At 44.2% G+C, this 26,276-nt stretch overlaps 1 protein-coding gene across 5 annotated transcripts in view; it reads left to right on the plus strand.

Annotated features, from left to right (window-relative positions):
• Nucleotides 1–26,276, plus strand: part of TLN2 (talin 2) — a 414,657-nt gene that overhangs the window by 205,597 nt on the left and 182,784 nt on the right. For 4 of the 5 annotated variants that reach the window (XM_036034328.1, XM_028507760.2, XM_036034319.1 and 1 more), the window contains one exon: nt 25,597–25,768. In XM_036034328.1, coding sequence (XP_035890221.1) covers nt 25,633–25,768 — 136 coding nt within the window. In that variant the 5' untranslated portion in view covers nt 25,597–25,632. Of the gene's footprint in view, nt 1–1,397; nt 1,699–25,596; nt 25,769–26,276 lie in introns of those variants that run through there. The other variant, XM_036034330.1, reaches the window with a different exon arrangement.

Here is a 26,276-nt window from a genome sequence, read left to right on the forward strand (position 1 = left end):
CCGTATTCTTAAGTGGGCACTGGAAACTTAAATTGAGGTGGTTCGAGTCCCCATACTGTGAAACCCTGTTATGGAGCAGCCACATGTTCGCCTGAAGAGGTGGTGGAGGCACTTAGACGGGGCAGTTCTACCCTCCAGCGTGGTGTACTTTGTCTAGGGTTCTCGGAACAGGGGCTCCCATTGGCTGTGAAGATCTCCCTGCCCACAGACAGAAAAATTGGCCCAATATAACAGAGCCTTGTGTTTCTATATCAGGTGCTCAAAAGGAATGGCAAAATCTGGAGGTTTCTCTCTAGCTAATTCTACTAAGGGGGCCTCCTGGCACCGATGGCCTGGGGACATAAAGGCACTTTGGAATGGAGACTCACTCTGCTAGTGTTAGATGTCATGTGTGCACATTAAGGAAGACCTTGCTGGTGTCCAGAAAAAAACCTGTTCCATCATCCTTCCCGGAAGGCACCGCACACAAGCCAAGCTTCTCTTGGTTTGATGGGACTCGGGGCTGGCATGTGGCGGGGAGCAGAGGAAAGGGCAAGAGCATCTTTTGAATATGAACTCTACAAGGCTTAACTTACTCAATTTAATTTAATCTTCAGGGTATTCCTACAATTAGTAGACATTGCTATTCTTAATGCAGGCATGATTATTAGTCTTAATTTGGAAAGCGAGTATGAGAATGATAAAGTGATTCACTCCATGTTTTATAATTAAGTAATTAGTGGGGACTCCTTTTAGGGCACAGAAGGAAAGAGATGGGGAAGGGTGTGAGTGAATATTATATGCATGTGTTTGTATATATAGGGGAATTGATTTTCCTGATGATTTCTGATTTCAGCCATTTAACTGCAATTTTGGAAAGACTGTTTCTGGTCTGGAGGGACAGTGGGGTCGTAGGGGGAGGTAGCAACATCCACCCTCCATTCAGTCCAGCTTGTAGGGTGCAGGCTGGGGTGTGATGAGTTCCTTAATCCATTAAGCAGGTGCCCCCTTGATATGCACAGAGAGGGTACAGAGGAAGCCATGGCTCTTCTCTCTTTCCTTAAGTAATGTAATGAATAGTATAGATTAAATAACATGGCACGAAATAAATTTGTTTACTGAGGACGTTTATATATTCTGCTCTCATTTTAAAACGTAGACAGTAGTGTTTTGTAATGTTCATCTTACATGTATACTCACTGAGTAGTCTTTTCTTATTTAATATATAAATTGATTATTTTTTGCCCATGTCAGTGATAAGAGACAAGAGCTTCCTTGGCCCTGTACTGTATCATGAATAATCCAACATTATCTTAATAAAAGGAGATGGAGTTTGCGTTTCTGTTGAGCCAGTTCTATATCCTTAATAACCCCATAAGCTGTCCACCTAGCATCCATCACTGCCCAGACCAATTGCTCGGCAGCCGTCGATGTTGCCCATTGTCTCCGAGCGCCCTGCACAGCTGGCTCCGAGCGCCGGCCAGTCTCTCCTGCTCCAGCTGACAGGGCTAATCAGGATGATCACTGCGGCCTCTGCTCCTCGTGGCACACTCACTAAGTGGATTTGCTTTACTTAATATCTATGTGGAGTGACTGTTTGACTGGGCAGTGGAGACTTTAACTAAGCCCTCAGTGGATAACCCTGTGCTGCAGCAGAAGAGAATTAAACATTACTATGTCAATGGAAGCAAAACTCTGGCACAGGATCTCCCAAACCAGGTGAGTGAAGGTGAATAGTATAGCACTTTAGAATTATTTTCAGGATTATTTTTCTAGGACTAAGCATGAAGAAGGCTGGTGGTTTGAATACATGGAGACAATAATTTGTTTTATTTTTATTGAAAATCTCATAGCTCGTAAATCAAAAGATAAGTTAGCTTCTGCTATACAGCTCACGCAGTGCTCTAACATTTTACAAAACCAAGTGTAAGTTTGTGTGTGGGCTTCAGCTGGCTCTGCTGCTAGAAAAAGGTTGTAAGTTCACGCTTTGGTTCACATAGGAAATGTCAGACCTTTGTGGACCGTAAATGTATCCAACCTTTGGTTTAAGCCATAGCCGACCCATGCCAGCACCAACTGAGCTCAACATTTGGTGAAGACGATCAGCTTGGGGGTTACTGTTAATACTGATGTACATAAGAATTTAGAATATACATTTTCTTCTACTTTGTTTTTAGCAAATTGACTATTGTGGGGCAGGTTTTCATGAGATGTAAAACCTTTGGTTTTTGCTGTTTCCTTTGAGTTCCTGTGTTTCATTTGAGGGTGAGAATGGGCTGGTAACGGAGTAAAATCCGAGGGAAGGACTCGGGCACTCTCAGTTTGGAAGATCTGCTGATTTGTCACTCCACTGAAGAGTGATCCATCCATCACGTTAACCGCCGATGTGAGACCTGCCCGTAGTTGGTTCTTTGCTTGGGATATTACTGTAATTTTGCCCCTTGCTGTCAACTCTGTGATGGATGAGATCCAGGATTTCCATGACTTAACCTCACAGCAGAGGAGAATGAGGGATCTGATAACTCAATAGTGGGATGGGGGTGGGTATACCCTTAGGGCTTGGCTTCAAATGGTTTCATAACAGAGCTGCACGTGAATTTTGTATTCCACTCAGAAACAGTATATTGCTACTGGTTTTCAATGGCTGATTTAAGTCTAACCTTTATTAGACCCAGAAATAGTCACACCCTGTTTGACCTGCAGCTCTGTGTGTTCTTTGCATATTGTCACGCATTGCCGTATTTGTCCCCAGGTTTGAGAAAATTAAATTGGTCTTAAACGGCTCACAGTATTACTTTTCTGTTAGATTTAAAAGTTATTGTAGCACTTCAAAAACATTCCTGGCTTCTTGCCTGATGGAGGAAGCCATCTCTGCTCTTTCGAATGCAGCATTTCTACAGCCGCACAGATGGGTGGGCTGTTTGGGCCCAGGAAGGGCTTGAAGTACATGGGATACTGCATGTGACTGGGCTGTTGTGGAGCTTTGTCTCAGAGACTGGGCTGCTGAAGGACATACGATGTTCTCTTACAGAGGCAGAGAGGACAGAAAGTATCAGCTAAGAGGGAAAAAAAGGAGACAGAAGTAATGGATAAGCTCTGACAGTTTTTCTCTGCTGCGTTGTCAGCTTGTCTGCAAGCGCGAGAGTGTCGATTTAATTTCTCAGCCGTCCTGTGTGTAATGTCAAAAGTGTGTGGGTGTGTATGCATGTGCAGTTATGTACATATACACTGGGTGAGAGTAAAGGCAAGAAATGACTATTTTTTTAAGGTAAGTTTAAAGACTAAACACACTGCATTGTGACAGCTACTGACCAAATAAACAATGCAATTAAGAAAGAGCAAGCCCATCTTAATCAGAAGCTATCACCGTGGGCCGCTGGAGCATGCTGACCTGAAAGCTACAATATTTGTACCAGTAACATCTTAGGTTGCTTTTTTTTGGTGGGGGGGCGGTGGTTCCTGGGGGGAGTTCCTTGGGCTTTTGGGATAACTGGAAGACAACTGGAAGATGCAGGGGTGTGTATTGTCATTGTGCTAGTCACTAAGCCTGCTGTGGGTGTCATATCAGTGGGACCCTTCACAGAAGGACCCACCCCAAATGTCATTGCTCACATCTTACAAACCATGCAGACCAAACTGTGGGGCTTAGCTTTTTACTAGCAAAAGTGCAGATCTGCCTTTGGGCCGTGACTCAGGCGCCTGACCTACTTTCCTGGTTACTCATGCCTAAGTGAACCCGTTAGGAGAGCTCTTCCAAGGTGGAGTCACTTTGATCACAACTGGAAATCTCAAAGTGTGAGCCTATAGCAGTATCCCCTACTGTGGGGTATGGTCAGGCTTTGATGGCTGCGGTGTGAGGTGAGGTTTTTTCACTATCAGAGACCTAATTATTCGTCCGTGTAATTGAATTAAAGCTAAGAAGGCACAGGCTGTGGCTAATGCAAGGAATAGGAGGAAATGTCTTTTGCCTTGAGCTGGTTTTAGCAGTTTCAGCATCCATTCCATTAGAGTATGGTGGTGCTGGAGAGTCAAGAGGAAGCCAGCAGCCACTGGGAACAGCCAGGCTCTGCTGCCCTGGTGGCAGGGAGAGGGCAGGACCTTCCACAGCATATGTTTTGGGTGTTGTTGGAGGGAGCATGGGCTGATGCTGAGGGGCCAGGGAGAAATTTTAATGACGCTGCCTGTCTTTCTAAAGCATAAGATCCTCTTTCACGTTCAGCCAATCTGGGCTCCCATGTTTCTAGCCAGGCTTTCAGACTACACTCTCTTGATGTAATTTTGCTGGAGACTGCAGAGATCTGAGTGGGCAGACGGGAAGGGATGCTGGACCAAGGACTGCAGGCTGCTCACGTGTGAGTGTGCAGTAGGGGGAGGCAAGGGGACATGGTGTCTGTAGGGAGGGTGGGCCTGAATTGCCTGTGAAATCCATTTGTATTTTTTCCTGAATTGGGGGGACAGATGCTACCTTCTCCCAGTTGCCAGAGGATGAGTTTGAGAGCATGTGTCTTCCCACAGCCCTTGACTTCAAACTATTCATTCTAACGGTTTTTAGGCATTTGGATGTTAACCCACACATGGTGACTGGTTGAAGGGAGGTGAAGAGATTAGTCAAAGGACAGGTATGCATGCCCCATGGACATGGACAATGGTGTGGGGATTGGTTGCCTTTGGGAAGGGGTGACGAGCTGGGGGAAGGCAGGCAAAAGGGGGGAAATTGGGACAACTATAATAGCATAAACAATAAAATATTTTTTAAAAAAAGATTACAATTTTAAATGCTGTACAATTACTATAGATATTTTAATTGAAAATGCAATTTAATAGAAACATTAAATAATTTTAAAATTATCCACAATTTATTAAATATCAAAAATTTTAAAAAGTACATGTAAGGCATTAGCACATGCTAAGGTACATAAGACATTTTAATAGGAGCTGGTCATACACTTGAGACTTTCAAAATGATTGACACAACTAATTTTTCAGTGCAGCAATACTAGGTCATATCTGCTAAAATCGTGTTCTCTGTGGCTGAGGAAAATATGGAGGATTATTTTTGTTGCTTTTTGCTCATTTAAACAAGCAAAGTAAACCGAGGGAAAAAAAACCCCACCAAACACCACTGTATTGGAACAGTATCATAAATAGCTTACCGACACCTGCCACAATTGGTCTCTTGTCTCCTGGACATTGGCAGTCAAAGGCCCAGGCAGGCCGAAGCACCGTTGACTGGAGTGTGAGAAATCAATGCACATGCTCACTACTGACTTTCATTATTTTCTTCCCTGATGCTAAAGTCTTGAATCCCTTGAGACACCAAACTTAAGATGCTGAGACTGAAATTAGTTGTCTCCCTGCTATGGGCAAGCCACCAGCAAGGATATGCACCCAGACACATGACATTGGATACTGGCTGGCCACTTTGAGGTCACCTGGTCCTCACCACTTATTCTAAACAGGAGGAAAGTGAGACTCAGATAATAAAAGCCTTGGCCAAGGACAGCACAGCTCTTTGAGGCCCTGAATCCCTACACGGGAAGTTATACACGAGAGCTTTTAGTTGGATCTTGAACCTGTGGCCCCTGGTGTGATGTTGACGTACAGGGGAAACTAAAGATTCTGCGAATTATGTTTGATACTGGACATAGAAGGGAGAAAGCTTGAGGAATGTGGCATCTGTTTTCCCACAAGGACAATGATATTCAGTTATATTAACATAAGTGTTTTAAACTCCGTCCTACTGAAATAGGATTGTGGGCTTATTGTGAGGGTTCAAAGGAAGGACTGAGGTAATTGCTGATGGTAAAAGTAGCAAGAAACATCTTGCTTTACGCTTGCGTGAGCTAGCCACACCTTTATTGCACACACGCCTTTTAAAATTTCATTATCGCCAAAGGCTAATGCAGTTCTAGTAGTTGGACCATTTGGTTTCTTGGCAAAAGAGAATTCTTAAGGGGATGATCCATCTTCCTGAATGTGCTGGAAGGAAGGCTGGATATTAAATTTGCTATATCATTCTGGATTTTGGTAGGGTGGAGTTACACCCCAAATGTCCCAGTTGCTTCATTGTGAGAAGAATTTATAGGGATGCCATTTCTGTCTTGCTGTCTCTTAGTCCCTCCTGATGGCGAGGAAGCTGGTGAATTTTGAGAGCCAGCCAAGGAGGGGATTAGGTGAACAAAGTCTTTATTACTGCTTTTACCTTATATTCATAGAAAGTAATATTTAATAGCTGCTTATTCTTGTGATAAGTGAAGCATTTTTCTGTATACAGAATCATATTGTAAAACAATGATTTATACTTTTTAGAGGCTAACTTTGAAATTGAACTGCTATCTATCAGACATTACTTTAAAAATAGAAAGACCTGAATGCATGCCAAGGGTTTTGTCTCTTAGCTGTACCAGATTACCTCTATTTATTTCAGTTTTAAGAATCATTTATAATGCTGTTACGTTATTATTGTTATACATTAATTTTCTTTACCTTTTCTAATTTCCCAAAGTTTTTGTTCTTTCAGAAAGCATCTTGTTAAAACTTTTAGAATAAATGATTTTTATTAGGCAATTTTCTGCTTGCTGGTTTTCTCCTCTCAGTTGTTTTCAGGTAGGGGTTGGCTTATTTCCCATAGCTTGTGTCATGTGGAGTTTTGAAGTATTTAGCATTGGAATTTAACCCATTAAGATTTTGATTGTGCAATAACTTTAGTTTTTAATAGAGAGAAAATTTACAAAAGGACAAAATCATACATGAATTATGAACTTGGAAAATGAACAGTCTCCTTTCTACAGCTGTCATGTAGAAATCAGAATTTTATAATTGTATTATCATACTAAGGCTCTTTACACTGAGAAATTTAAGATTAACAATAATGCTAATTGCTCTATTTAAATGTCGTGTTACAGTTACTTAGTCTTGGTGACAAGGTGAGAACTGCAGTTTTCTTTCTCATTTACTAATAATTCACTGTATAATTCTGGTGTAAGACTAAAATGATTATAATTTTGAAAATTTCATATGTCCACTGAGTCTTCCTTGGCCCTTTAAACAACATATTCAAGTTTTACTGCCTAGTTATCTTGGAGTGCCTTGAATAGGCAGAACCCCAATTAAACAATGCCTTTGAAACAAGGGCAAGAGTTGAAATAATATTAATACTTATAACAGCATAGTATACAGTAGACCTTCAATAAGTATTTGTTGAATTAAGTGGAATTGTTCTAAGTATGTATGGAACATAATAGAGACCATGTGCTTCCTCTATGTCCTATGAGGAAGACATTTCAAAGTAGGGTCTAGATATTAAGCCTTCATAGTTTAACCTCCCAATTAAGATCTAGGACTAGAAGAAGGATTGGATGTTCCTGTGTACCAAGTATAGGGAGAGAAAGTTCCGTAGCCAGCGTAAATGGCATTTTGAGTCTCCCTTCCATAAGCTTTGTTCATCGTAGTTAAGTAGACACTTAGTGAAGTAGTGAGGTAGCCATGTTACGTGACAGAGCAGTCTGTTATTTCAGGGAGAGCTCTTGAGAGGGATTTTTATGTGAAAGCCCCTTGGAGGGCCAGTCTACTCATTAGACCAAATGCTGGAGCAGAAGGTTGCTTAGTTCCTGTAGAATCAATCAGCAGAGTCCTTATGGCGTTATGGGAATTGGTCATAAAACAATCATGTTCCACCACACCTTGTTTCACTCCAGGAATTCCCTGCCCTAGTAACCCACAAGGCTTCCCCAGAGAATCCTAATGACTTACCTATTTGGTGATATAACTCTAAGTTTTCCATATTTTATATCAGATACTTTGGTGGTGGACCAAAATTGAGATAGACCTTACCTAAGCTCCACCACTTCCTTGGTGTCACCAGATTTATGTGGTCCCTGGCTGGAGTAAATGGGATAAGCATTATATGCTTGGCACATAGTAGATGATCAGTAAATGGTGTTCCCATCTCTCCATAAGATGCTACTTCCACGTCAGACACATGTGGCACCTTTTCAGGTTATATTGATCCCAAGGTGAATCCTCTAACAAGGGTGTCCAACCTGTGGTCTGAGGGTCACATGTGGCTCAGGATGGCTATGAATACGGCCCAACACAAAATCGTAAATTTACTTAAAATGTTATGAGATTCTTTTGTGATTGCATGTCACACTGTATTTAATGTGTGGCCTCAGACAACTCTTCTTTTTCCAGTGTGGCCTAGAGATGCCAAAAGGTTGGGCACCCCTGTGAGAAGAACCTTGAGCTGAGCTTTGGGAAGTTATCTCGGTGTTACCAGCTGGGATTTTTGTTTTAAAGCTTCATATTTTGGGCCTCACTTTCTGCATTGATATCTATTAATTTTGTGTTTTTCCTCCCAGATGAGGCATCTGCTGAAGTTTTTCTGACGTTCTAAGGCAGATTCTCATGAAGCTGGCCATGGGCTCTGTGAAGGCAGTGGATTTATTTTGATTGCAGAGCCTGCCTCAGAGCAGGTCTTAGGGAAATGTTTGTTCCTTGAGAACAGTGGATACACTGCTCTTGCGTCTTTTCTACTCATCTGCTCACATCTTTCTAAATGTTTTTCAGTACCTGTTGATTTCCTCCACTTTCGTAGCAGTTAGAGGACCCAATAAAAGGCAACTATTAAACTATTAAAAAATAAAGTCTCGGGCAGCAGTTAAAACTGAGAGGTCTAATCCATTTAAGCCTTGCATCAGTCCTTTAGAAAATATGTGAGCGTATTCTAAAGGTAGTTGAGAATGCATAGACCATTTTAACATCTCATCATTCTTAATTCAGCAAATCTCTCCTGTGTTTGCGAAGTCAGGGACTGTCTGCCAATGTGGAGAGGCGGCTGTCCGTTGTGTAGCACTTACAGAACTGCCAGCGTGGACGTCAACAACACTGTGAAGGCAAACCTAGTGTCGCTAGAAGCTGGTGCCCCCATTTGAATATTTCATTAGCCCTGTTGGCTTCAGCATGTAAAATATGCTTTCCCAAAAAATAATTTGACCTTTTTTTTTCCTTTAAGGCTTATGTAATTAAACTACTTCACTCTTTGAGATTGAATGCTTCCTGGGAAACCAGGCGTATTTCCCTTGCTAGTAGATTGGTCCTTAGAGTGAGTAACTATGTCTTGTGTGTATTTATACTATACTTTAGGGACTAGCAGAGTACAGACTGTATTATTAGTATTTAGGAACCTTTTGATCTGATTTTGTTGGGTTTAAGGTGGTATCTCTTAGTATATGAAGGCTTCCTTTTATTTGGCTAGTCATTTGGAAAGCACAGAGCCCTGAGCTCCACTCCAGCACTCAGGACACTAGACACAATTATTGAAGGTAATTTTAGAGCCAAAAGGGAAAGTTCAGTTGGTTTCTTCTGTTCTTGTTCATAAATTCATCTTGTGTTTGGAATTCTATAGCCCTTCTCCCCACCTCCACGTTTCAGTGAAAGTAAGGAGAAAGCTGTATCTTAGTTTTAAAATCTGATAGAGAATAAATTTGGGCTCCTACCTCAGATCATATATAAAAAATTAACTCAAAGTGCAGCAAAGCGCTAAATGTATAAGTTAAAACTATAAAGCCCTTAGAAGGAAACAAATGCAGATCTTCGTGACCTTGAATTGGGTAATGAATTCATATAATATGACACCAAAAACAAAAGCAACCAGAGGAAAAAATAGGCAAGTTTGACTTCATCAAAATTTAAAAAAAGAAAGAAAGAAAAACTGCTGGGCATCAGAGGATACCATCAAGAACGTGAAAAGACAAAGTATGGAATGGGAGAAAAGATTTGCAAAGTACACATCTGATATGGGTCTAGTATCAGAGATATAAAAAGAACTCTAATAATCCAAAAATAAAAAGTCAAATAATCCAACTTCAAAAATGTGTGAAGGATTAAAATAACTATTTCTCCAAGGAAGATAAAATACACGTGGCCCATAAGCACATGAAAAGATGCTCAGCATCATTGGCCACCAGGGAGATGCAAATAAAAACCACAGTCAGAACCACCTCACCTACTAGAGTGGCTGTAATAACAAAGACGTAATAACAAGTGTTGGGGAGAATGTACAGAAACTGGAATTCTCATACACATCTGTTGGGAACAAATGGTGCACCTGCTTTGGAAAAATAGGCAGTTCCTCAAAAGATTAAACATAGAATTACCATATGACCCAGCAATTCTGCTCAGAGATATATACCCCAGAGAATAGAATTTCAAGATTTTTATCTCATGAAAAAAGTTTTTTTAAAGACTTTTTAAAAGAGGAATTTGAGATACACAGTAAATTGAGGTGAAGGTACAGAGAGATTCCCTGTATGCACCTTGCTTCTGCACATGCATACCTTCCCCGTTATCAACGCCACTCAACACAATGGTAGTTTTTCTTCTACCAAAGATGACCTGCACTGGTCCATCATAACCATCCAGAGCCCAGAGTTCACCTGAGGTTTCACTCTCGGTGTTATATATTCAATGCGTGTGGGCAAACATTACAACCTATGTCTGTCATGATAATATTATGGAGCAGTTGCACTGCCCTGAACACCCTGTGTGCTCTCACTATTTGACTCTGCCCCCACGTCCACAACTGCTGATATTTTTACTGTATCCATAGTTTTGCCCTTTCCAGAGTGTCATATAGTTGGAATCATACAGTATGTAACCTTTTCAGATTGGCTTCTTCCACTTTGTAAGATGCATTTAAGGTTCTTCCTTTTTTTGCAGGTAACCTTTATCAAGTTGAGAAAGTTCCCCTCTATTCCTAGTTTACTTACCATTTCTATTATGAATGGGTATTGGATTTTGTCAACAATGATTTTCTTTTTGGCATCTATTGTCATGATTGTGTTATTTTTTTCTTTTACTCTTTTATAATGATTAATTGATTTGGGGGGAAATTAATCAAGCTGGTAGAGCTAGTGGAGAATACAGTAGGACCTCTTTCATAACTATTGGAAGAGCTGCACAAACATGGCGCTGACTAGTCGTGGTTTTCTGCTTGTCCCAGGTCAGCTTGATCACTGGGGAAGAGGGCAGGCCACGCAGATAGAGCCAGACTTTGGGTGCCAGTGGAGGGATCCAGGAAAAAGACCTGAGTTTAAGACTGGATCTTAAGATCTGAGTTTAATGGAGGGCAAGTAAGTTGTGGAGGGCCATCCCTACCTACAGTTTTAGAGTTGAGCGAGGACTTGACACACACACACACACACACTTCCCCCTGGGCTTTGGTTTATGTGACCATTCCACTGTTGTTCTACCGTTTCCCACCGGCTCCACAGCCAGGCTAGCAGGGCTTCGCCTTAAGAATGTGTACCTCAGAGGGGGAATTCCACAGGCTGAGAGGCTCCGATCACAGAAGAAGGTACTTGAGCAGCCACTCTCCAGTGGTCCGAGGCCGAGATTGTTTTGACATTGGTTTCTTGTTTCTGTTACAGCTCTCTGGGGGTATATCACAAAGAAACTTAATGAACTTTTCTTTTTGGTCTGCATTTATTTGATGCATGACCTGGTGACTTGAGTTTTACCATTATCTTTTTCTTTTTTTTTGCTTTTGCTTTCTGATTATGATTACCACATAACTAAATCAATAAAGAAGAGAATGGAGAAGCTGTTTAACATTTCAGGGGTGATGGAGTAATGCTACCTATAAATATTTATATTTTCATGAGAAGATGCCTCTTTCTTTTGACATTTAGACTGGCTATGGAGAGAGTTGCACTGGAAGGGAAAGAGAATGAAGAGACTTTTTTTTTCCTCAGTAAATTTTATACATGCCCTTAAGAAGAAAACTCAAAAGAAAAAGAATTTTTTTTATTATAATCATTTTTTCTGGTGCATTGAAATATTTAGCCAGACCTTTCTGACCCAGGGCAGTAACAGTTAGGGGAGCCTGGACATGTATTTGAATGTCTCCCGCAAGGCAAGTAGACGAGTTTGGCAGCTTCCCTTCCCATCCAGCTTCCCATCCCTGTCTGGACCTGGCCTCTCTTGCTTCCCTTATGCCTCCTTTCTTCCAGTCTTGGCTTCAGCCCTATCTGCCTGGGTCTCTGCTTCCTGTGCTCCTGGTTTGACACCCACAATAATGGATGGAGAGCCTCAGAACAGCCCAGAGCCCAGGCTCAGTAGGGGCTCACCTGCCTTCCTTGGCGAGGGTGGAGGCCTGCGCAGGGAGCTTGGAAGCAAAGCAACGCTCCCTTGCTTGGAGGGTCCTCGAGCATGCTTTCTGTAGTTCAGAAATCCTGAAAGCGTGGCTGGCAGGCGAAGGGAGAGCTGTGTTCTTTTGCTTGGCTCGAGTTCCTGCAGCTGGTGTGGAAAAAGGGTTTATATATTCTGATCAGGGATAGGGCTCTGGTGACTATAAACTAGAATGTTGATTATTACAACTGTTTGCAGTTTGGGGAGTAAATAATATTTTTTTTTTGAAACATGGGGCCCTGAAATGTTAAATTTCGGTCCAACCACTGAGATATCGGAGCAGACTAAGCATTCTTACGTCTGGGGCCCTTGTAACCATCCTTGGTGCTACCAAGTTAAAGGCAGCATTCCCTGGGGACCACTATGACAAACAATGAGACTCAACATATGAATTCCTAAGAGTGCTCTCGCTTAGTGGGTTCTTATTTAAGTCAGGATGCCTTTTGTATCACAAGTAATCATCCATCTGTGGTCTTTTCAAGTTTGAGAATGTTATAGTGAGGTTTGGATTTTTTTTAACAACTCCAATAGCACACTTACATAGTCTCTTCCATACTTGTCTATCAGAACCCTAAATTTTATATATCTTTAATCATGCCGTCCTTTGACGAGCATTTTCTGCTTGTAGTCTTGTTTTGTTGGGTGGTCTTATAGCAAGGCCGTGGACCCCAGAGACAGATATGCCCCTGTGAGAGTCCCACTCCCCATCATGTACTAGCTTGGTGACCTTGGAAGGAACATATCTGTGTACCCCCACCTCTGCCTACACCAACATCTGCATCTATGCGTATATTTACGTGTTCATAAACACAATGGGTGTGTCATTTCCCCATAGATTTCTATGTATGTTTGACTGTACCAGCCAGCCCTTTGTGTCTGTGGGTTCTGTATCCATGTATTCAACCAACCCCAGATCAGAAGTATTTGAAAAAAGTCACGTTGTTGCTGACATGTACTGTGTTGTCAGGCCTGTGACAGTTGTGTTTGTCCTGAATATGTAGACTTTTTTCCTTGTCACTGTTCCTTAAATAATAAGGTGTAACAACCATCTACATAGGACTTACATTGTATTAAGTATTATAAATAATCTAGAGGTAATTTAAAATATATAGGAGGATGTGTGTAGGTTATTTTACTATGTTATTTTATATAAAGGATTTGCACATTCTCAAATTTGGTGTGCACAGGCATTCCAGAACCAGCCCCCCTGTAGATACCAAACAGATGACTATCCTGTTAGCTAATTCGTGTCAAAACTGTACTAATTTTCTATATTTAGGAAAGATGTACTAATTAAAACCTGAGTTAAACCATAATTAGCCTGGCTAAGAGTATCAGTTTACTAATGCTGCCGTAACAAAGAACCACAAACTGGGTGGCTTAACCAAAAGAAATGATCATTCCGTGGTTCTGGAGGCTGGAAGTTGGAGATCAAGGTATCCTTCTGAGGGCTGTGAGGGAAGGGCCAGCGTTGGGGCCCTCTCCTCCTTGACTTGTAGATGGTTGTCTTCTTCCTACGTCTGCACCCATCGGCTTTCCTTTTATGTGTCCTGTGTCCTAATTTCCCCTTTTATCAAGTACCTTCTGAACTAAGGCCTACCTCATGACCTCACTTTTCTTTCATTATCTTTGTCAATACTCCATTTCCACATACGATGACATTCAAAGGTTCTGGGCAGTAACACTTAAACGAGTTGGGGGAGTGGTGGCACAGTTCGACCAATGGCATTATGTTAGTGCTGTTTTGGAGGACAGGTTGCATATCGGTTTTTACAGGTCTGTGTGGGCAGACAACCAGATTCGTAGCCTAGTTCCTGTTCATGAGGCCCTCACGCTTGCTGTTTGGCATCTGCCGTTTCTTTGGGGGATCCTGACCCTGTGTCTCCCTTTCTCTTGACTGTGTTTCTTCTGCCACTTTTCCAGCTTTATCTTCACTTTTTTGTTTGTTTTCAAAATTATTTTCCAAGACTTAGTCCAGGTTGCAGAGGCAGGTACTAAATATTGACACTATCTTAAAATACTGCTTTAAAATACTGTGCTGTACTCAGCTGTTGTGTCAGAGCTCACCACTGCAGGCCATCTCCCGCGGGGACACGCTTGTTTCTGCCCTGGACCCCTCGTGAAGCGGTAGTTATGCAGACAGACTGAAATTTGATTTGGTTTTATCATTTGGAAATGTAAATATTATCCACACCTCACTGATGAAATTGGTAACATTTCTGATTTGTCTTTGTTCTATTAAATATGGGAACACAGTACTCTGCACTACTTTAATATAATAAGTGTCTTTTTGTAATTCTGGTTTACTCCACTAAGAAGTTCTATAAATTTGGGCTTACAGAAAGCAGAGTGTTGACATTTACCGTGCACATCTGCATTATCTTTTTCAGTGAAGTCTAGCCCAAGCCTTTCTTCTGTCTGTCATGTCCATTGTCCACAATCTATTTTACATTTTATGTTAAGCATCTGTGTTTCCCCTGCCATGTCTGTAAGTCTGGTTTATTGCCCATGCCCGGTGACTTCTTCCCAGTCCCTGCCTTTGTCAGGTCTGTCTTCTGACGTGGTCCCTCCCAGCCTCAGCCCTTTTTCTGTGGGGTCAGGATTTTTCTGTGGGGTAGATTGAACTGTAAAATCTAGATTGATTATTGGCTTTCCCAGTTGTTAATGGGTATTCATTTAGCTAACCCATAAATCAAACTGCTGACATCTATACCTTCAGATTTCATTTTTTAATATTTTCTTAATATCTTTTGGGCTGGTCTTTCAAAACATTGATGATTCTTTTCAAAAAGGGAAATCTAGCTTAAGAAAATTTGAAAATAAGAACCGGGTTTTTAAATAGAAAAATCCTGTTGCAGCCTTATTTATCATGATGAAAACTTGTAAGTAGTTGATAAACACAAAAACAAAGATTCAGCTAATAAATTATGCTGCCTTGCACTTCAGCATTATTTATTTATTAAAAATGTTTCTAATAAGTTTGCAATACTGTGGTAAATGATAATTGTGTAATCAGAATGGGGGAGCAAATCAGGATACAGAATTATATAGAGCGTGTCATCTCAACTACATAAAATGATGCGTGAACACTGGCAGGAGATGTGTGAAACGTTCACAGAGCTTATCTTCGAGTGGGGTGTGGCCAGACACAGAAGTGTGGATTCTGACAGACCTGGGTTTCAACCTCCCCTCCCTCCTGTGTGAGCCTGTTGCCTAGGAGACATAACCTCTTAAGCCTGATGATCCTGGCTAAATGGCACCTCTCTCACGGAATCATTAAGTACAGTGCTTAGATGAGTAAAGGGTGTGTAATCATGCAACCCATGAAAGTTCAATTGTTAATTAAAAAAACACATTAACAATACATATTTCACCCATTTTACAGCTAACCTACCATGAGTACTGTCTATTTTTATGTTTTTTCCTGCTTTAAACAGCACACAGTAGGAGGCAGAGCCCCCAGCGCGGTGACCTCTGTCAAGCCACATAGCCATGGTGTCCTGGTCGCTTCACCTGGATGAAGTCCAAGCTCCTCAGCATGGGGCTATGCCGAAGACTCAGACTTCACCTGGGAAGGGGGCTCGAATCAATGTCAGGCTCACAATCATTTACACATGTTTGCTGCTATTGCTATTTAAGAAATTTTAGAAAATATATATTATGTCTTATTACTTCCTATACTCAGGGGAATGGAAGAGTTACTGCAAAGCTTTACATGTGCTACAGAGAGCTGGTCATGACGACTTCTGTGTCTGAGATTGGGGATCCCACAGGCTAGGTTTGGTTTTAGCCGGAACACTGCAATTTTCAGATATAAGAGGAGGGTGATCTTGAAATGAGAAAATGAGGGTCCTTTGGAAAATCTAATCTCACGCCTGAATGCTTGATTGCTACTATGATAATATGCTGATGGACCCTGAATCTCCAGAAATGTAAATTTTGGTTAAGTTCCTTGGTTTGTTTCGGTTCTCTACTTCAGTGCCAGATTTTTAGGTCTGGACTGTAACAAAAATGGCCCTCTGATTAATGGCCAATGGATTAACGTCGGAAAGTGGCAGGCATGTGTTTTTAATATTCTGTTTCTTCAGAATTCAGCACTGCCTAAACACACGCTATTCCCCTTTTTGACGAATATGTGATGCTGTGGGTCCGTAGCCTTTTTCCCGCTGGTCAGCAGTTGGCAGTGAAGCCCTTTTCAGTGAAGGAGAATGGAGCTAGGAAACAGGAGATTTCTTCCGTTTCTGGATTGAAACCAAACACAGTCGTGTGCGCTGTCACTTCACGATCCCAGTGCACACTGTTGTTGTAACATTAGATTAAGCACAAGTGTGGAGAAGGTGGCCTGAGAAGGGACTTGTGTGAAGTCCTCCTCACACATTCCTCCAAGTTCAGCCTGGAACACGCTGGATATTTATTTCCAGATCATTGCAGAACAAAGCTTTCTGTGTCTCCCAGGTAAAAGCCAGAATATCTGTACCCATCCCAGTGGGCTGTGCCTTAGTGACTGAGCTCATGTTTATTAGCATCCTCAGTAGCCCAGAGAATCTGCTTTCCTGGGGCTTTATGGGCTTGTCACCAAGGGTCAGGGGAAAAAACAACAACAACAAGTAACAAAAATAATGAGATGAGTTTATTCATAGTTACCCAAACGAATAATTCACAATTCTCCTGGTCTTGACCTTCTCTTTTATTTTTCTTCTTTTTTTTCTTGGACCTGACCTTTCATTTTCCTGTCATACCTGTTTTTGCAACAGCCTTAAATCCTTTGAATGAGTTAGGGTATAAAAGAATTCAGAATCAGAGTTCAGTTTGGAGGCTTCTTCCTTTTCCCGCTGTACAGGGAAGAAAATAGCAGGACTTGGAGGGAGACGCCAGGAGGGCTAAGATGTGTGGAGGGCTGTTCGGCTGTTTTAGCACCCGTGGGCGAGCAGTGAGGTGGCCAGGGAGCCAGCTGCACACTCTGAGTGGGCTGACAGAGAATGCCAGGATCTTCCACACACAGCCCAGAATTTACCTATCCTCCCCAGTCCTCTGTTTTTGTTTGTGAAGTGGGTATGAAAAATAAAATCGGTCTGACTTCGTAACCTGTTGAGCACATCAGGGGAAAAGACATGTATGGGAGTGCCATGGACTCTTCAGCACCAAATGGACACTAGGTGTAGCAGCTCCTGTTTCTTCCACTGAGACTCAGCCTGGGAGGGCTGGTGCTGGAGCCGGGCTACAGATGTGAGTGTTCAGGGAGCTCAGGCGAGGAGAGGGATCCCGTGGTCTGGTTGGAAAGACTCGTCTATAGAAGCAAAGCTTGATGCGGAGCTAGAAGGGGGAGTAACCGGGAAGAACTGGAGAAGAAAGTGGGGTGGTGCATTTCACACAGACACAGGCCACACAGGATAATCAGGCAGTTATCGCAGGGATTGAAGATAGATCAGTTTTGTTCAAATGGAAAGTTCTTACAGGTAAGTGGGTGGGTGGGGGGTGCTGAGCCTTGGACTACACAGTTTGAACCTCATTGCCCACACATTTCAAAGTGCTGTATGCATTAAAAATTATCCCCAAGCAAAATTGTAGCTATGAGCACAGAGGTGTCAGTTTCCCTTCCTTTTAGCGGGTCTAGCTCCCACTCATCTCTGCTCCCCGCCCTTCCTCAGCAGTGCCAGAGTTCCGGACTGGTCAGCGGTAAACCACCCTTCTTTCTGCAGAATTTCCTGGTAATTAGGGATCATCTTTAATAAAGGGCAGCTCTCAGCTAATTTGTCTGGAAGGTTCTGAAACATAACATTTTAAGATAGTGACGGTTGATAAATGTAAATGTCTGCTTTTACACCGAGGTTTAACTGGGGCAACTCTTCACGACCAGCACTATGCTTCCTGGTGGAATTCTGGGTAACAGAGCCGGGAGCAAGCTGGGGGCAGTCGGGAGGGTGAGTTTTGAGGGACCTTGGGGGGCTTCGGCCATACCATGTGCATAGCCGACTCCATTCATTCTGGTGATGTGGATGGTCTGGTTGGGGTTTTCTAGCAGTGTGACCCGAGAACGTCTCTTGATCTCAAAACTGTATCATAGTCTTTTCATCTGAAAATGGAAAACAGTATCAGAGGTCTTTTCCCATCATTCTGCATTCCGTGCTGTAAGCGTGCTTGTTGGTTCTCTTAGTGGAGGCAGAAAGGCTGGCTTGCCCTCCACCCACACACTAAATAAGTGCGTATTAAGTCCTTCTCTGTGGCAGGTACTATGGTAAGTGAGACACATGGTCCCTGCCCTCGGGGAGCTTCCAGGTATTCCTGGCTGAGGTGGCGCTGGTCCTTTTTTGAGTTTCTGATTTGCCAAACTGAAAAACTTCATCTGGTAAGCCATGCGGTTAAGCTTCTGTGGTCCACGGAACATATTTTTGATGAGTAAAAATAGTTGAGTATGCTGGGTGTTGGCCCTCTCTTCATCCTTCACTTTGGATGTTAGTGTGAATAATTCCTAATGACTAATTTTTAGAAATCTGTTTAAATCTTTCCATGGAGAGCATGTTAATTCCACAAACATTTACTAAGCATCGGCTGTGTGCTGGGCACTGTGCTAGGGCCTCGAGACCCGAAGGTGGCTGTAATGATAGAGCCCTTGCTCTCAGAGGACACTGGGGGACATGGACTTCTCACGGCAAATGCATTCCTGGTACCGTGCTGTGTGTGTGCCTTATTACCAGTGTGCTGCCGCCGTGGTGGCCCTGTGGATTTAGGGGCTTGTACGGAGTTTGCAAAGCAGACTATGAACCAGCCACTTGGTAGGGATTTTTATTGACTCGCCTGGCCTGCCACTAAGTTCACACATGTGTGGATGGTTAATCATTTCTCTTATACCCCTTCACAACCTGACCTTTTAATAGCTTATTTCTAGTCAACTATTCGAAGTCAAACAATTGTCTTGGCCTCCGATGCCTCCCCGAGAGAGAACTCAGGAGAGGTTCTTAGGTGAATGAATGCTCTGTCTGGTTCTCTGTCTTCCCATCCTGGTTGCAAGGGGAGTGTGACCATCCTGGTCTTGGTGTGAGTGAGCTGCCAGCCCCAAGGGAAAGTCACCTCAGCCGTGCTCACTCACTGTTTTCCCCAAGCCGCTTGTTCACTGGAGCTAACAAGTTGGGAATGTGAGAGACTGCGGGAATCTCTCCACTTGGACTCTGCCCTCGGGGCTCTCACCAGTTGGGAAGTGGTGTGTGCGGCCTGGGAAGGAGGCAAGACTATGAAGGAAGGCCTTTGGCTCCCTGATAAAGCTAGACTGGCGACGAAACCAAAGGAAGACACTGGGCCTTCTCTTCTTCTCTGGGCCCGTCCTTGAATCAAAGACACCTGACTCTCAGTGGATGGTTGACCTGACTTACCTTCCTAGGTGGTGACAGACAGGTCCTGTGTGTGCCTGGTGGGCTCAGGATGTGGAGCCTGAGGGTTACCTGAAAGGGGCCTGAGCCCAGACAGCCCAGGAAGGCAACACAGGGCAGTGCATGAGATGCTGGCCTTTGCTTTGGAGGCACCTGTGAGTGGTTGGGCAGCTGTGACACAGTCACTATACATTCATACCTGTCGGATGAGCTATTCTTCTTCCCTTGCAGAAGAGCAGGTAAGGGATGGAAGGGGAAGCTCTTTTTAGGACCTTTTTTTTTTTTTTTTTTGAGAGAGCAGAATTATTCACAGGAGACTGAGATGTAAACATAGATAAACGATGGTTTTTATATAGGCCCACATTTTATTCTGACATTTGGTTATGTGATGCATGCTGTTATCAAACAGGGCTGTGTTTCTCCCGCTGAGAGGCAGGCAGATGTAGGGAAGGGGGCAGGTACGGCCATCGTGATTTGATGCAGTGGCTTTCTAGTACATCAGAAGTGAGTCTGTGGCTGGAGGGAGAGGATGGGGATAGTGAACAGCCCTTACTCTCTTGAAGATGAAGGGTCCCACTGAGGCATGGTGGCCCGGTGGCCCTGCTAGACCAGGGCACACCTCTGTTCTGCAGGGAGGCATTTAGAGCCAGTGGCGCCTCCCATAGCCTGCCCTAGCACAGGGGCAGCCTGTGATGCCAGCCAGCCCTGCCCTGTGGAGTGTGATTTCTTTCTCCTGTGCACTTGGGTTGAGGGCATCTGACTGGCCTCTGAGAGAACAGCCTGGGTGTTAGGAGTTACCTGCTCCACAAACAGCCTCACAGCTCCTCCTAGAAAAAGCCCATCATATGGCTTGAATAAGGATGAACTCAGGAACTATATAATGAATAGGGTTACTACAAGGTGAGCTCCATCTAGACAGGAATCCTCCCAGTGTTTGCCACCTAATGCCTATGATATCTAGTATTAACGGGTGCAAAATTAACAGTAAAATAAAGTTTGCAGCTCAGGTGGTAGCTGAACGCAGTACGCTGCTTCTAGTGTTTCTCCCATCCCCATGACTAATAGTAACAATGACAAACCCTGACCTGTACTTTCTCTGTGCCTTTGACACATATTAACTTCTTTAATTCTCTAGCAAGCTTATAAGTAGATCCATTATTGTCTTCCATTTTGTAGAGGAGGAGACTGAGGCAGATTGCAATTAAGTAACCAGCTCAGTGTGGCAATTGGTAAGGCAGAGGTGGGGTTGGAGCACCTCATGGCCCTCGCTTATCAGGGCAGAGATCCAAGGGGTGGGTGCTCGCCCTGACCAGGAGTGGGCATTGCTGTTGGACAGGGGGAGGCCTTGGCTGAGCTGGGCTTGTTTGTCCCAGGACGGACTGGGTGAGACCGGGCAGCCGGCACTGCTGCCATCATGCTGGGTTGTTTACGGCTCCCTGGGACTGACAGGTGTTTACTTTAACAGGAGAATGTCTGAGTTTCACCACTTGTTCCACTGGCTCATCTTCACAAAGGATGGCACAGAAGGGTTTCTGTTGGTCCAGGCAGCCTTCACACATACAATTGGGGCAAAAATGGTCCAAGTGAGAAGATACTATGAAAAGGAAAGTAATGCATCTTTTAAGAATTTATACTTTGTGTTTTAGCAAAAAGACAAACAAAAAGTACTTAAGGTCCAGCATGATAGTGTACATTCAAATTGGGGTAAAAGAAAAAAATAGCAAGGATAGGACCATAAAAGAGAGGCAGGATCAGACTAGAGCAACACTACAAGCAACAGCACACACATCAACTGTGCGCCTTCTTGCAGCCAAACCCGAGAAGGAGCCCGGGTCAGCTCCTGTATACTCCCTGCCTGCAGAGCCAGGGACTGGCGGAGGGGTGAGGATGCAGGAAAGGGCAGCCAGGGCCGGTTTCCGTACCAGTGCTGTGCTGTCCTGAATCTGCCGTGCTGGAGAGGGGGCATCGGGCTTTATCATGACATGTAGTCTGAGCTGTGTGGTTTTCTGAGGCTTTGGTGGATGCATAGTGAAACTTCTCACAGGTGTTGGAAATACATACTCACTCACCTTTAGCTGACGTTTCTAGGTTATTGTATGTTTTAATCCTACTTTCTTTTCGTCGTGAGTCAGGACACTTTATTCCAGCAAGTCTCCATTTTGCAAGTATCCCCCTCTCTCATGGGGGGCGCTAGACGTGGCTGGGGCCACGTTCCCAGTGGGATGACGAGCCAATCACTGTGCACTTTGATGTCAGTCTCGCTGAACTTTTCCTACATGAGTGATCCTCTTAAATAGTCATAGTAATTATGATGATGATGATGATGATGATGATGACACTTTGTCCCCTGTACCTGCTTGTATGGCTTATAAATCACTCTTTGTGTACATATTTGCAGTTTTCTCACATTTCCGTGAAGGAAACTCCTGGTCTTGTTTTTTTGCTTCATGCTTGGGAGCATTTAGTCATAATAAAATGGAAAGCTAAGAAAAAAATGAAGAAATTGGAGCCTTTTAGTCTTCGACCACTGCAGTGCTCTTTCGGAGTGACTAACACAGTGTTTTGGTGTGTTTGTATGAAATGTTACCGTGTAGTGATGATGATGGCATTGGCAGTAGTTGTTTTTGAGATGGTGTGAAAGTTGAGGACATGAACCTTGTAATGAATGTCTGGTGTACCGTGTTCTGTTGAGCGCCCACCCTGAACTAAAGCTAGTGGCCTCTATTCCATGGCCGCCCTGGTGAGATGTTAAGATGTGGAGACAGAGGGATCCCATAGGAACGGTTGGCCAAACACCGAGTGTCTTCTGGGCAGTGCCTTGCATGGGAGCCCGTGACTTCCTCCTCTCTGATGAGTGGAAAGAAGCGAGGTGATGGGGCCCAGAGTTCCAAGGCATCATAGGCCTGGCATTGTACCTGAACCATGGACTCTTAGTCCAGTGCCCTCTCCTTGAGCCACGACTTGCCTGTTCCTCTGCATTCGCGCAGACCCAGGCAGCCAGCAGCCAGCAGCCAGCAGCATGCACCAGGCCCAGAATAGAGATCAGGTGTGGTGAGGCACCTGCATTCAGGAAAGGCACTGAGCAGTTCCGGGACTGCCCCTAGGACCACAATTGGGGAAAACCATGTCTATGCAGATAACGTGTAGATATGGAGTTGGCAGCAACCCCGTGATGCGTACTTCTGGATAAAAGCCTTAAAAGCATGAATCAGAGCTACCACCTGTTCCTCCATCCCTTCTAGCAGCCCCTCAGGAGATGAGCCTGTACCTACTGGGCCAGCCCCTCTCCTCACCTCTCTCCTGAACCTGCTGCTCAGGCCCCGCCCCTCCACAAAGCTGCTCTTATCTCAGCTGCCAGACATTGCCAAGCTACCGGATGCAGTCGCTGTGTCCCAGCTCTCAGGTTCCCCGAACTGCATGAACATTTAGCACAATCGATCTCTCCCTCCTGTTTGATGTACCTTCTTCTGGCCCTACCTCTCTCTGCTCTTCAGCCTCACCCACCACTAGGAATCCTTACTGGTTCCTTCTCCTTGTTCTGATTTTGGAATGTCGTTGCAAGTCTCAGCTTTTGCATCTCTCTCTGTCTCTCTTGCTTACTCCCTAGATGATCTTTCTAGTTCCAAGGATTTACATATGAGAGCACCCTGTTATGTCGCCTTTGTATCAGACTCTCCTCCACCTTTCCCCTGAGTACACCCCAAACCTGTGCCTCCAGCAGCTTTCCCCACCTCGGTGAATAGCTTCTTCTTTTCTTCCAGTTGTTTTGATAGAGGTTTTCCTTCACTGTTGTATGAGTGCTTTTTATGCTTCTCTCTTTCCCTTCTTCCCAGCCCTCTGGGTTTCTCTCCTGTGTTCCCCAGCCTCCACCCTGTAGTCTCCTGCTTCTGCCTGCTCTCTGCTTCCCGCTTTGCTGCTTTCTCCTCACTCCCCTGTGCATCTCTGCTTCCTTCTGAGCGCCTGTGTTTACTCTTCTACTGTGGCTTCATGTCATCGCTCTGTCTTTCTCTTTGATTGAATCTGTCTCCCTGCTCGGCTATCGAGACCATTCATTTGCTCTTCACAACGCCTCATTATTGGCCTGGGAGGAGCAGCCTTCATGCGGGGACACTTACACTACTTCCTAGTCTCAGGGAATGAAAGAGATTAATCATCCTGTCCTCTGTGGTGCATCCCATAAATTGCATCCATGACAACATCGAGTTCGTGGCCTTCCCCACTGAATCTTACCACCAGCCATGCTCATAGATCTTGGTGGTTCAGGAAACCCCACATTGTCATCAGCCCCAGGGGACAAATTATCCCACTGAGCAATCAACATTACAGCAAATTTGTCTATTTCTATGGTTTAAGTTTTATGTTCCCTGGTTGGGGAGTTGGTGGGCTAGATGTGCCTGCACAGAGAGAGTTGGATAGAGCCTTTTATATGTGGCTTTAAAAATTCTTGACACTATAGATGGGGAATCCTAGGAGATTTTGAACTTCTCTGCTGTGTCAACAACCAAACCATTGCCCAGGCTGTAGAAAATTAATTCAGTTTGGGGCAGATTGCCACTGGACACTGTGATTATTTGTTGAGAAGTGTATCTTAACATTTCTTGAGTAATAAATATTCTCACATTTTCACAGGCAAATTTTATTCAGAATGTAAGTAGAGGTCAGAATGACTTTATAGTTGCATGGCCTGAATTGTTGCTCCAGAGAGTGTACATACACCCTGCCCGTGGATGCCAGAGCATCTGTTTAAAAGTATCCTCTGTATCCAAGTGATTTTAGTCACCTGTTGTCAGGAAGGCAGCCATCAGTCAAGCCTGCTAATCAGTGATGCCCTAGAGGCACCCATGTTCCGGTCCTGCCGGTCAGCCTGTTGTCCTCTCTGCGTGTTGGTCACCTCCCTGCTTCTTAGTGCTTGCATTCTCAAATGGGCAAGAGGTATATAGACAATGCTCCAAGATACCGCGTTATTACCCGAAGATTGTCTAAGAAAAGACAAAAGAGCGTGAGCTTGCAATTCCATGGATCTGTGTTATGCAGTGCAGCTCTAGGACTTAGCAGCTACTAACTGAAAGTGTTTATTTCATTTGCCAGGATGACAGGTAGCTGGGAAAGTCTTTGCTGGTTCTCAGGCTCAGAGAAGACGCCTGCCTCTCGTGCACAAGGCGTGCATTGACAGGCTGGCACGGGAGGGGGTAAGCTTCTGGCCACAGAATAGAGCAGGTAGGCAAAATAAACTGGAAGCTTCCAACTCAGAGTAAATGCACTAAATTGTTGGTTTTAAAGTTTAAAAGGAAATAATTTATGAATTAATTCAAACCTAGCCTAACCCTGTTTGTTTTCTAAGGCTGTTGCTCTGGGTGAGTAACAAAATATCCCAGCAGTTTGAATGAAATAACAACTGAACTGGCATTTTCTTCCCTTCAAGAGCCCTGAGGAGTGGGCAGCTGTCTGCCACACTGGGTGTTTAAAACGGGCCACTCTGGCCTCGTTAGTACAGACCAGTCGCTCTGTACTAGTCTGACATTGATGCCCCCTTAGGATTCCATTCCACCATGAAATATGCAGGGCTGGTATCACCAAACCTACTTTATCTGTGGGATGTGGAGGCATGGGGATTCTTCCTTTGTCCCCAGGAGCCGGTGCGCAGGGAGCCCGGGCACTGAGGGTGCTTCCAGAGGCATGTTCAGGAGACAGCTGTGGGTGCCCAGCGCTCTCTGCCCTCGCCTGAAGGAGAGGAAGCTGGGAAACCCCACTCCCAGTGGACCCTTTAGAAAACCCCAAGTAGGGAGCAGCCTCAGAGAAGGAGGCTTGGTGGCTTCTGTGTCCCTTCCTCTTAAGGGACTCTACTTGCCATACTGTGGTAATGTTAACCCCAAAACTGCATACTGCTCTTATTTTAAAGTGTTCAAACAGTCTAGTTTTTAATTTGTATTCGTATCCAAAGCGTTCTCTCTAATTGCTGTTGTAGTCTCGTGTGATTTTTTAAAGCTGGTTCGGAGCCTGGTGGCGTTCCCTCGGGACGAACAATGATGTTGACTGGCAGCGCTTGTCTCTTTGTGTTCCCCAGACGCTCTGGGTGGGAGTCTTCAAATCACCTACGAAGATGGTGGCCCTGTCCTTAAAGATCTGCGTCCGCCACTGCAACGTGGTGAAGACCATGCAGTTTGAGCCATCCACGGCCGTGTACGACGCGTGTCGAGTCATCCGGGAACGGGTGCCTGAGGCACAAACTGGTCAAGGTAGCTGTCGGTTGTTCACTGGTTTCTTGGAATGTGTTTGTGTGCACTCCACTTAGTCGTGAAAGAAATGGAGGCTGCAAATGACAAGCATGGCCCCTGGCATCTGTGTTTCAATTGAGATGTCTCCGTAGCCTGGACACTGCTTGCCTCCCGTGTGAGGCTTGGGATGACAGTGACCACATATGCCTTGGAGTGATGCCCGTCGCCATGGCCCTCCCCTGTATCGGCACTGTGCTCTGCAGTTTACAAGTCACTCTTCGATACAGCCGTCCCATTTGCCAATAAAGGACAAATGAAGCTGCCGTAACAGTCACCGGTGTTGTAGCTCCTGAGCTGTTCCCCATGCGTGAAAACTTTCCATTGCCAGCAGCACAGAGAAGACCGGAACTGACCCTGGAACCCAGGGCAAGATTTATAGTTCAAGTGCTTTGGAGGGGCTTTATAAGTTTTATCTCAAACCTTTTTTAAAAAAGGCTTTTGTTTTTATATGTTTTGTTTAATATTTAGT

This window comes from Phyllostomus discolor, chromosome 1 (genome assembly GCF_004126475.2).
Source record: "Phyllostomus discolor isolate MPI-MPIP mPhyDis1 chromosome 1, mPhyDis1.pri.v3, whole genome shotgun sequence".
Taxonomy (NCBI): domain Eukaryota; kingdom Metazoa; phylum Chordata; class Mammalia; order Chiroptera; family Phyllostomidae; genus Phyllostomus; species Phyllostomus discolor.